The following is a 13,576-nucleotide window of genomic DNA, read 5'->3' on the forward strand; positions in this document are numbered from 1 at the left end:
ATTTAGGAAGACTAAGAGTGACCATCTGCCACTGAACATTGACAGCTCAACTGTGGAGGTTATCAATAGCACCAAATTCCTGGGTGTCCACCTGGCAGAGAACCTCACCTGGTCCCACAACACCAGCTCTTTAGCCAAGAAAGCCCAGCAGTGGCTCTACTTCCTGCATAGGCTGAGTAAAGCCCATCTTCCACCAGCTATTCTAACAACATTCTACAGAGGAACCATAGAGAGCATCCTGAGCAACTGCATCACTGTCTGGTTTGGAAATTGCACAGACAGGGATTGCAAAGCCCTACAACAGATAGTGAAGACAGCTGAGAAGATCATCGGTGTCTCTCTTGCCGCCATCATGGACATTTACACCACATGCTGCATCTGCACAGCCACTTGGTGTAATTGGTGTCCCAATTTTTTTTTTTATTTCTTTGTGCCCCAATACAGTTCCGTATGACACTCTGATGGTGGGCTACGACTTGCTTTTTCACCTCGACTTATAGTGACCTCTGATAGCTGACCGCTTCTTTTTTATTTCAGGCAATGTGCAACTTTCTGAACTTGAACTTTTGAGTGTTTCCACCATACTGTATCACTCCATCCCTTTCCTTTTATTGCTTATAAAACTGCTTAAGCCAACTAATAGTAAGTTTTTCTTTGCTTCCCCTTCACATTCACTAAAGTTTTTTTTCTTTTCTGTGCATTTGCCTTTGTCTAATCACAAAACGTTCAGCATAACGGGCTATTTATATTTATTTGCATATTCAAAGGGGTTTCATTCAGGGAGAAGTCAAGGTGGGGTGGCAGGTATGGAGGAATATTTCGGACAAAATGAAATAAATAAATAAATGCGTAAATAAATAAAAGTACTGTGAAATGTGAGCATAAATAAATAAATGTGTCATGAAATGACAGCCTTAATAAATAAATATGTCATGAAATGAGAGCATAAATAAATAAATGTGTCACGAAATATGTTTTTCGTTGCTTATTTATTTATTTCATTTTGTCTGTAACATTCCTGCAAACCGTCATGAAATACGGCTTGAAATAAAACTGTCAGTTTCACTCATCAAAGTTGAGAGGGTGGGCTCTAACACGCCCTCTAGTTACTGATTGGTGAATCGATAGCACAAGAATTAATTAGAAAAATGCTTACTACTGCCGATTAAATGGATTCTGCCAAAGATATTACGTATTTCAGAGAGAGAATTGAAGATTTATCGGAAGAAATTACAATGTTATCTTGGATTGGCTCCAGCAGACCCCCGTGACCCTGTAATTAGGATATAGCGGGTTGGATAATGGATGGATGGATGTTCTGATATATATGCATCATAGGTTTGTCAAGGTTAATGAAGGACACCTAAAGCATTCTTTACTTGATGTGCTTTTAAAAGTCCATCCATCCATTATCTAACCAGCTATATCCTAACTACAGGGTCACGGGGGTCTGCTGGAGCCAATCCCAGCCAACACAGGGCGGAAGGCAGGAAACAAACCCTGGGCAAACTCTTATTATGATGTGTACTGTCTATCTATCCATCTATCTATCTATCTATCCATCTCTCTATCTCTCTATCTCTCTAAATAACATTAATATACTGAGCTGGAAGAAAAGACACACCACATTTTCTATTCAAAATTAGCTGTACAACTTGAAATCTCCTCTTGGTAATCTTACAAACCATGATCTGCTCAAATCTCCAGGACAGCAGTAACATGTAGAATTTATTGGGTTTTCCTGCTCAGATGAATTGGTTAATGTGCCCAATGGAGAGCACTGGGATTTTGAAAAAGCCTTTAGCAGCTGCATTGAATTACAGCGAACAATGTTTCCATGTCATTTACTGAGCTCAGCTTAATGTCTCTTGCTATGTTTCAAAGTGTGAGAAAGAGCTTTGAAATTCAGGTGCAAATCAAACACAGTAGCCTGTATCTGAAGAAAAAGAATGTCACTGCTGAACTGTGATATGATGGCATTTTCTGCCTAAGGCAGTGTCATCCTAATCTGAGGCAAAAATATGTTTGGACATAAGACAGCCAGCACTTTCATCATCATGAAGGGGAAGATTTATTATAAAAAACAATAGCACCTAGAAAGAATGAGGTACTGTAAATATGCAGAAATCTGACCCTACCTTTCAAATAATTAATGGAACAATAAATATCTGGTCAAACTAAAAGAATCCAACGCAGGTTCTGAGTTAACTGAGATTTTCTACTACTTACTGAGATGCTATCATTTAGAGGTTATTACAGGCAGAGGCAAAAAGATTAGTGAGTACAAAAAATAGGACAAATTCTAACATTAAGCAGCACTTTCAAAATAAATTCATTATGTCTCATTGTGGACTAATTTTTTAGAAGCAGTTACAAACTGGGCTTTCTGATAAATATGTGATTAGTAATATTAGCTCTAATACTTTATGTCCCCAAACTACTTGACATCATTGATTAGCCACGACATTAAATCAACCTGCCTAATATTGTATAGGTCCAGCTCGTGCCATCAAAACAGATCCGACTTGTCGGGGCATGGACTGCTCAAGACTTCTTATAGTATTCTGTGATATCTGGCACCAAGAGCTCAGCAAGAGATCTTTTAAGCCCTGTAATTTGCAAGGTGGGGCCTCCATGTATAGGACTTGTTTTTCCAGTACATCCCACAGATGCTCAAGAAGGCTGAAATCTGGGAAATTTGGAAGCCAAGTCAACACCTTGAACATTTTGTTGTGTTCATGAAACCTGAATCATTTTTGCAGAGTGGCAGGGTGCGCAATCCTGCTGAAAGAGGCCACTGCTATCAAGATAAACCATTGCCATAAAGTGATGTAGATGGTCTGCAACAAGCTAGGTAAGTGGTACTTTATGTGTAAAATTAACATCCATATGAATGCCAGGGCCCAAGGATTCTCACCAGAACATTGCCCAAAGCATCACACTGCCTCTGCTGGCTTAACTTCTTCCCATAGTGCATCCTGTTGTCATCTCTTCCCTAGATAAACTATGTACACACACTCAGCCATTCACATGATATAAAAGAAAATGTGACTCACCAGACCAGGTTACCTTCTTCCATTGCTCCATGGTCCAATTCTGGCACTATATATACCCATTATAGACGCTTTTGGTGGTGGACAGGGGTCAGCATGGACACTCTGATCACACAGCCCAATATGAAACAAGCTGTGATGCACCATGTGTTTTGACACCTTTCCGTCATGGCTAGCATTAGGCTGTTCAGAAATTTGGGCTATAGTAGCTCTTCTGTGGGATCAGACCACAGAGGTTAGACTTCACTCCCTACGTGCATCAATGACCCAGTCGCTGGTTTACCAGTTGTCCTTCTTTGGATCACTTTTGTTAGGTGCTAACCACCGAATACTGGGAACACCCCACAAGACCTGTGGTTTTGGAGATGTTTTGACCTAGTCGTCATGCCATCACAATTTGGCCTTTGACGAAGTCACTGAGATCCTTACGCTTGCCCTGTTTCTTGCTTCCAATACATCACCTTCAAGAACTGACTGTTCAGCTGCTGCCAAAATATTGCATGTTGTGACAGGTGCATTTGTAATGAGATATTAAATATTTTTTACTTCACCTGTTAGTGGTTTTAATGTTGTGGCTGATGAAAGTGGTATATTATCTTTTGATATATACAGTTAGGTCCATAAATATTTGGACAGAGACAACTTTGTTCTAATTTTGGTTCTGTACATTACCACAATGAATTTCAAATGAAACAACTCAGATGTAGTTGAAGTGCAGACTTTCAGCTTTAATTCAGTGGGTTGAACAAAACGATTGCATAAAAATGTGAGGCAACTAAAGCATTTTTTTAACACAATCTCTTAATTTCAGGGACTCAAAAGTAATTTGACAATTGACTCAAATACTATTTCATGGGCAGCTGTGTTCAAGTCCGTCGTTATGTCATATCAATTAAGCACATAAAAGGCCTGGAGTTGATTTGAGGTGTGGTGCTTGCATGTGGAAAATTTTGCTGTGAACAGACAACAAGCGGTCAAAGGAGCTCTCCATGCAGGTGAAAGAAGCCATCCTTAAGCTGCGAAAACAGAAAAAACCCATCTGAGAAATTGCTACAATATTACGAGTGGCAAAATCTACAGTTTGGTACATCCTGAGAAAGAAAGCAAGCACTGGTGAACTCAGCAACGCAAAAAGACCTGGACGCCCACGGAAGACAACAGTGGTGGATGATCGCAGAATCATTTCCATGGTGAAGAGAAATCCCTTCACAACAGCCAACCAATTGAATAACACTCTCCAGGGGGTAGGCGAATTGATATCCACGTCTACCATAAAGAGAAGACTGCATGAAAGAAAATACAGAGGGTGCACTGCAAGGTGCAAGCCACTCATATGCCTTAAGAATAGAAAGGCTAGATTGGACTTTGCTAAAGAGCTTCTAAAAAAGCCAGCAGAGTTCTGGAAAAACATTCTTTGGACAGATGAAACCAAGATCAACCTCTACCAGAATAATGGCAAGAAAAAAGTATGGAGAAGGCGTGGAACAGCTCATTAACCAAAGCATACCACATCATCTGTAAAACACATTGGAGGCAGTATGATGGCTTGGGCGTGCATGGCCCCCAGTGGCACAGGGACACTAGTGTTTATTGATGATGTGACACAGGACAGAAGCAGCCGAATGAATTCTGAGGTGTTCAGAGACATACTGTCTACTCAAATCCAGCTAAATGCAGTCAAATTGATTGGGCAGCGTTTCATGATACAGATGGACAATGACCCAAAACATACAGCAAAAGCAACCCAGGAGTTTATTATTATTTTCCAAATATTTATGGACCTAACTGTATCTTCTTTCCTTCATTATTATTCTCTGCAAAGTTCTTAACAGCACTAATTCACAGATATTCTTCTGCAACACTGGATTTCCCCATGTCATAGAAATTAAGCAGTTATACATTAATTAAATATAATTAATTTTAATATTAAAATAGGAGAGCAGCATAGTAGCACTGTGATTTGTGCTGCTATCTCACATCAAACATCTAGTCATTGTTAGTGTACAGTGTAAATGTTCTCTTTGGGGCTGTGCTTTTACTCCAGATACTCTGGTTTTCTCTGACTATCTTAAAAGTGTGCATGTTAGAAAAGATCTTGATTACAAAGTGGTCCTATGTGAGTTGGGGTGAGTGAAAGTGGACCCTTCCACTGACTTGCTCCCTCACCAGGTTTGATTACTGATTTATGCCCCAATGCAGCTAGAACATTTCTAACAACTTGCCACCCTAATCTTTTTAGAATTTTCTGAAAAACTATTTCTGAAAACTGTATATTGTGTGAAAGGATAATCATAAAAGGATTACTCTTAAAGAAAAGTTCAGAAAAGTTACTTTTGCTGTTTTATCTGTGTTTAAAAAATGCCAGTCAAATATTTTCATTATTCATTACTAAAAATAATGTTTTCTTTACTGTTCATATTTTGTTTCTTACACAGTTAAAATTAGGGTGCTATATGGTATGTTTGTGTTGCATGCATACACGTAAACTAAAATACAACAGAATAGAATAATTATTGATAATTTTCTCAAAAAGGAGGTATTTAAATTTAGCCAAACCCTGTTCACAAGCATTAAGGAAATATTTTAATTGTAATTTACACATTTGCACTGTTAATGTTTCATTTTTTGGTTCTGGATTAGAACGATCTCTACGTAACATACAGTAAACTTGTTTAATTATCTTTTCTTATAAAAAGGTACTTTTCTTTGTCATGTTAAAATAATAAAAGTATACATTTTGGACAGAAATTGTGATATAAAAATCATTACGGACCACCTCAAGCAAATCAGACAGTAACTTTAACTCACTCATTAGTGGTTATGTCCATTCTTTGAATATATTGTATTAAACACTGTAAAAAAACTATTTAAAAAACTATTAAACAAAAACTATTAACAAAATTATACAACTGTGTAATCACTTTTTTAAACTGCTATACAAGCCATGGTAAAGGACATGTTCAGCAAGTATAATTCCCACAAAACTCTACATAAATGTAGACAAGAAAAATCACATTTTCAGAATTTAACAATAAACACATGGAAAAAAGATGGGAAATCACTGTGTACAAAATCATTTATCAATGTATTTGTGTAAAATTATGCAATATCTACTATTATTGCACCTTTATTAAAAGAATATTTGGAAGAATGAGCACCCTTTAAATCAGATATTTCTTCATATGCTCTCATAGCCTGATGTCATTAGAAATGCTGTCTTCCGTTACTGTATGACTAATCTGAGGCTGTCATACACAAACAGATATTAGAGATACTATTATCACAACATGTAAAAATCTGTCTCTTGAGTACCAAATACAGTAATTTACAAAGAAAGATTTAATTAACTGGTATATAAAAATTGATGTTACTGTATGTGCTTTAAATTCACTATTGAATTTTAGTGTGCATTTGAGAATTTTACTGTGCAGGAAAAGTAAATCCTTTAATGTAGCTCTTTTACCTTTTATACAATAGCCTGTCACCATGGAACAGGGATTGTTTGTCATACAGAGCTCTGAAACTGCAATACCTGTCTATCATAAGGTCATAAGCGGTGGGATTTACTGATTCAAAATGCCAAATCTTAGATCCCTGAATGTGAGCATAAGAACATAATATCCTCTGGTAAACAGAAGAAAACAGTTTCCTATCTTCTGCCAAATCCAGTTAAAAGGGAAAAGGTAGTGAATATCAGTATAAATCTATTTAAACGTAGTATGATACACTAGAAAAAAAGAAAGTTTAGCATCAAATATTAAGGAAAGGAGTTGGAATGCATAATTTGTGTTGATATAGCCCTGATGGATTAACTAATAGGGGGATAGGCTGAGAAATGATATGAATGCTGTTCTTACTATTGTATTTATTTTAAATTAATTCAAGTAAAGACAGTTTAATGAGTTTAATGTATTAGACTTCACAGCAGAACAGTCTGTCAAATCTGAGATACAAATACTCTTAACAGGATCTAAAGTACATAATTGGACATTATCAAATGACAAAAAACTTTGCTGCAATTTCTTGGATGTTTATGTACAGTATATCTATTTGTGATTATGATATCTTATTTTGATACTAACACATGGAAGCTTTTCACTTTAGTTAAGGGGTATATTACCCTTCAATTAACAGCAATTGTCACTGGCTATTTTTCCATTTGACTTTCACTATGGGATGTAGATTGGTGTGACACTTAGCACTTGCAGAAAATATTAAGGAAAGTTGAAGAAATAGTCAAGGAAAAAAAAAAACAAGGCATGGACTAGTATGACAAGTGTCAGACAGCACAAGGACCTAATAGGTTGTTTTACATAGGTTAGAAAATCATCTGGACCGTGTGATACTACTGTGATACAGATGGTGCAAAGGCTTAAACAGTGGGACAGGGACTATTAATATAGTGTCTCAATTGATGGCCTTAAAATATTAATAAAAGTAAACTTAGTTAGTCTTTGTTGCACCTCTGCAACCAAAAGAGGATTTTCCTATTTGAATATGTAATTGCATTTGCACCACATAAAAGCTTTATGACGTGTATTGATTTTTAAGTGTCATCACCTCCTTGCGATAGTAATATTTTATTGTTGTAATGCTTTCAGAACTGAAACAATCCTTAGTATTTTGCCCTACTAGGTAGCTGTTGTGATGTAAGATTTTGCATATAACTTGATAAATGTTTTGTATGTCTTTATTAGTAATATAGGCAAAGCAATGTAATTTTGTGTTACTTTGGTGAGAGGTAGTTGTGTTTGCCCCCCCGTTTACGACTAATTTTACGACAGGATTTGGGGGGATGTGTCTTAAACCAGTTTGATGAGTATTTCTCTGCTAAAGAAAAATCCTGCTAAGGCAGGATGTTTAACATATGGTTTGGTGGGCAGGTGTTAAGATGTTTTATTTCACCCATTGGACTGAGGTATGGCTGTTTGGAATTGGCTTGTCTTAGAGGCCTCTAAGTACCATGATGTCCTATTGGTCTCTAGGAATTGGAGAGAACATCTATAAATGTACGTGCTTAACCTCACATTCTCTCTCTAACCAACATATGATGAAGAAGCATATCCCTTGCTAACCTGTGATGATGTAGAAGTATCTTTCTCTTACTGATCTGATAAAGAAGACCATCACACCATGAACTGAAGACAACACAATCAAGAGCACAGCTGCAGCCATTTAGAACAGACATGTGGCTGATAGCTCAGCACCAATGACAAAAGACATTTGAAGTAACTACAAGTCTGTGTGCCACCTGAATTACACATCACTATTTTATCAGGTTGTATGGTTGCCAATATTCAAATGTACTTTGCATTTTTTTATTATTTATGAATATTATCAATAATACATTATTTTATGTGTAACTTAACTCCTGCTTGTCTTTTTACTACATCTAATTGCCTGAGGTTATAGATATAGAAGGGAAGGTGGGGATAAGTTATATACAATAATACCTTATAAACAGTGGTAAGTCTGTGAGATCAGGCATTCTAAGGCTACATATTAATAATACAATAGGGGAAAGTAGAGCAATATATATATATTACTCTACCAAGATAAAACAGTAGCTTCTTTAACTTGTGAAAATGATATTCATTATCTTTCACGCACTTTACAACTCACTTTAAAACTCAGGTGCTGCACTTTGTATGCCTTTTATTTTTTAATTTTTTAATAGCTGTTTTTTGCATGTTGACCTGGATTTCTCAGCTGAGTCTCAAAATCATGTACATGTGTAGCAGTTACTTTAAACAGTGATTATAGTTTTAGTCCAATGTAAATGAAAACTCATAATTTATACAGGACAATTGGCTTCTTCCAGAATTTGTGAAACTTTGTTTTAAAACAAGGAATGTTACTTGTACTTTAAAATCATCAAATTAATAAACAATCTGGGGCCATTCTCAGAGCAAAAACAATGTCAAGTAGGCCAAAAAATTAAACAATAAAGTTCTAATTTACACAAAAATAAGAATAATGAAGGGATGCACTTTGTGGCTGTTCCAATAGGTAATTTATATTATTTGAAGAACTGATGCGAAACATCCAGTGGTAAATAGTTATACCTCCATTGTTGCTGTAGGGATTTAGAGGTGATATTTGTTCTGCAAATTAAAGTATACATTAACTTACAGCACAAACTGTAATCTTCACTTTCATTTTTTATGTTTGAAAAATACTTTGAATACATTTTCATTTGCAAACTGTGATTTTTTTAGTTAAAAAAGAGCAATTTTTATTAAAACAGTGCACCGCTTCACAGTAGAATATGCAGAAGTATAACATCCATCCATCCATCCATCCATTATCCAACCTGCTATATCCTAACTACAGGGTCACGGGGGTCTGCTGGAGCCAATACCTGCCAACATCGGGTGCATGGCAGGAAACAAACCCCGTGCAGAGCACCAGCCCACTGCAGAGAAGTATAACACACTTTTCAAATTTAAAAAGGCAATCGCAAGTAAATATAAGGTGATACATAGGTTGACAGACAAGATTAAACAGATGTTCCCGTGGACTATGATGTTTGCTGATGACATTGTGATCTGTAGCGACAGTAGGGAGCAGGTTGAAGAGACCCTGGAAATGTGGAGATATGCTCTAGAGAGGAGAGGAATGAAGGTCAGTAGGAACAAGAATACATGTGTGTAAATGAGAGGGAGTACAGTGGAATGGTGTGGGTACAGAGAGTAGAGCTGGTGAAGGTGGATGAGTTTAAATACTTCGGATCAACAGTACAGAGTAATGGGGGTTGTGGAAGAGATGTGAAAAAGACAAAGTGCATGCAGGATGGAATGGATGGAGAAGAGTGTCAGGAGTAATTTGTGACAGACAAGTATCAGCAAGAGTGAAAGGGAATGTCTACAGGATGATTGTGAGGCCAGTTATGTCATATGGGTTAGGGACGGTGGCACTGACCGAAAAACAGGAGACAGAGCTGAAGGTGGCAGAGTTAAAAATGTTAATATTTGCATTGGGTGTGACAAGGATGGATAGGATTAGAAATGGGTATATTAGAGGGCCAGCTCAGGTTAGACAGTTGAGAGACAAAGTCAGAGAGGTGAGATTGCTTTGGTTTGGACATGTGCAGAGGAGAGATGCTGGGTATACTGGGAAAATGATGCCAAGGATAGAGCTGACAGGCAAGAGGAAAAGAGAAATGCCTAAGAGAAAGTTTATGGATGTGGAGAGAGAGGACATCCAGGTGATGGATGTAACAGAGCAAGATGCAAATCACAGGTAGATATGGAAAAAAATTATCCCTGTGGCAAGCCATAACAGGAGCAGCCAAAAGAAGAAGAATCATTATTAATTTTATTAAGTTCATGGATGGCTTCTGACTAGCTGCTAGTAATTACTATACTTTAGCTATGAAACACACAGTTCATTTTTAAGCTGAGTATGGAATAAGTCAGTATCAGAACCACATGTACTTTTTTTATGTTGTACTCTTTTTTAATACTAGAAATTCATTAATGCTTTTGATTCCTTACTTTACTTACCTTGTACACAAAAACAGACTGTACATAGAGAATAATAAAACACATTTAAAAAAAAAGTCTTATCGGATATCACATTTAGTACTTGTTATGTTTTCTTTTTTACTCTTCCAAAATTGAATCCTACTCTATTTATATTAAATATTTATATTTTAACATTTAAAGCTCCTTTTAGTGGAACAGGTTATAAAAAATAGTCATGTATACTTCCTATTTCCTCATAGGCATCTGTCCCTGCTGTACTTTTCAATTGCATTTATTATTCTTGATTTTATTGTAGTTTTTATTGTAATCTTGTTGCTCTGTAAAGTGTATTGTGATGGAACAACACTTAAATATTGACTCAATGCCAAAGATTAAAGGTAGTTAAATGAAGAAATGTTAGCCCTAATAAATATAAGCTTCTAAGCCACAATTGGTACCTTCAATTATAGATGGAAAGTATACTGAGTTACGGAAATGGGCCAGTCAGAGTTGTAAAAAACAGTCAATGTGAATGGTAGGATACAGTTAAACAAAGCAATAACAAGGTAGTATTCTGACTTTAACAAAAATACATAAATAAATATATTTAATACAATGGGCCACTAATCTTTGGTCAAAGGCAACTCCAAGTTTTGCAGTTACAGTATATAGAAGCAGACAACCAATACTTTTTGGTCAGAATATTTTGACTTGCTAGGGTGCTTTTGCCTTAGGTTTTAAAATATGAGGAATATATACTGTCTTATGCTTTTTCAGTATTAATCCAGTATGATTATTTAATTAGATTAATTTAAACAAGATATTTATTAATTCATCAATAATTACACCAAAGAAGCAGTACCACAGCCAACAGAATGACATCATATTACCTATAAGGCATAAATTCATAATTGTGTGAAGAAATAGAAAGTATACACTTTTGTGAGAAACTAATAAAGCACTTAACTGACCTACTTTATGTCTCCCTTTACAAAACATATTTTGTTTCATCTCATGCAGATGCTGTCTAGCTGTGCCCAGTAAATACTGAGTGGGAGTGACTCACTCATCTTCCCTTTCCTTGGGTTTAATTGGAATCAGCCGAAACCAGTCCTCCTCCTGCTGAATGGAACAAAGCTTGCTGATGTTGAAAAGCACCTGTAGAAAAAACAGGAAATACCACTGACTCAACCACACTTTCCTCCACATATACAAAGATTTAATTATAAACTTGTGCAAACACTCTGCGCCTTTGAACAATGCTATATAAAACAAAATGAATAAGACTGAATTAATTTAGAAAAGGACTTATAATTAGCAGGCACCACAACTCTCTTTTCAAAACAATTATACTGAAGGAACAATATATTATGAATAGAATCAGAGTATTTTATAACACATGATGGTTTAAGATACTAAAATCATCACATTCTTAACAATTGCTGTCCAGATTGAGGAACACTAAGTAGTTTAAACCACCGCAATAAGAATGATGTAAATTATATTGCGTATTGTATAAATATTCAATTTGAATGGCTTAACTTTAAACAAAACTCAAAACAGGTTGGATTTAAGCACTGAAATTAGAATTAAGCATTAATATAAAATGGCATTTAATAGAAGGCCAAGAAATACTGCAAAATAAACCTTTTGTGAGAGTTTCCTCTGTGGTTTCTTATCACAACCAAAATTTGCAAGTTAGGTTAATTCTCTAAATTGCCTTTACATGTGTTAGTGTGCATTTGTGTTTGTTAGTGGGCCTTGTGATGAAATGGAATCTTGGTCAAGTTGGTTTCTGCCCTAAAGGTAGTACCGCTGAGACTGATCCATGAATTTTATGACCCTGCATTACAGAATAGTGGGTTCAGAAGATGAATGGATGATTTTTGTTTGGAGATTTAATGATTTAGATAAAGAGCCAAACAATAATTAAGCACAAACAGAACTAAGAAGAAAAGAAAAGAGACAGTGACACACATATATATGGTCTGTGAGAATGGCATTTATCTGCAATTTAAAACAAAATAAATTCAGCCTTCTAGTTAATCACAGCCAATGCTATTTATAACTTTTTAACTTAATTTAAATGTCATACTGTTATTTTTGTTATGATTTTATTTAATGCTTTGGCACCGTTATTTATTGGCCACTATAATAAATCACCTTTACACATAATTTATAATAGCTAAAAAGAACAGAAACATGTATGCTGACAGAGCCGAAATGATAAATTACATTAGAATGACGCATGCAAGTAATGAACAGCAGAACAGAAACCTCCTTGTTCAAAAGCCAACTTTAAACTGACTTAGAGTTGCAGGTGGAGATTATGGGTTGGGTCCAAATTTTGTGTTTTATGTGGATAGTTCATAGATAGATAGATATACACACTCTCACAAACACAGACACATACACTTACACTATGGTTTGAACACATAACTAGAATGACAAAAAAGAAGAGTTGAAAGGAGGAAGAAAAATAAGAATCTCTGACTAAGGTCTTTATACTGAACAATGATATTATACTGCCCTGTCAGAAGAACAATGAATCAAAAATTAATCAGAAAAGAACAATCTCTGAATGTGCAAATGATCATTTCCTAATAAGAAACATTTTATGAAGTTATCATATGAATGCAAGCGCAAGAACTCTCTAAATACATGAACCTCAGTAGCTGTTCGGTGCCGATTTTGATTAATGTTTATGTTACACTTCCTGAAAGCTAAGAATTCACAGAGAGTACAAGAAATTTGGAAAATAGATACGAACCATCCAAAGAAGAGAAAAAAAAACCCATTAGAGTACCTTTTATGCTGTTTTCTTTATGACTCACCCCCACTGACCTTTTGAGAGATTAAAGGCAAGCTCGATTTTATTCTCGATTTGGTCTTCTCCTGGAGACCACTCTTACAAACTCCCCTCCAACATTTATACTCTTTAATGCCCCCAAATCTGTACCCTAATTTTATTTTATTTTTTTAAACTTGAAGATAAACAGAAACCTACAGTTTCCTAACCTTTAATAGGTGTATGAATGTAGAGGGTTCAGAAAATAA

General features: G+C 35.8%; 1 protein-coding gene across 1 annotated transcript in view; it reads right to left on the bottom strand.

Moving 5' to 3' along the window:
- Nucleotides 1–13,576, bottom strand: part of rasa4 (RAS p21 protein activator 4) — a 116,328-nt gene that overhangs the window by 48,279 nt on the left and 54,473 nt on the right. The window contains exon 8 of the mRNA XM_039756614.1: nt 11,586–11,677. Within this exon, the coding sequence (XP_039612548.1) occupies nt 11,586–11,677 (92 nt within the window). The remainder of the gene's footprint in view (nt 1–11,585; nt 11,678–13,576) is intronic.

This window comes from Polypterus senegalus, chromosome 6 (assembly GCF_016835505.1).
Source record: "Polypterus senegalus isolate Bchr_013 chromosome 6, ASM1683550v1, whole genome shotgun sequence".
Taxonomy (NCBI): Eukaryota; Metazoa; Chordata; class Cladistia; order Polypteriformes; family Polypteridae; genus Polypterus; species Polypterus senegalus.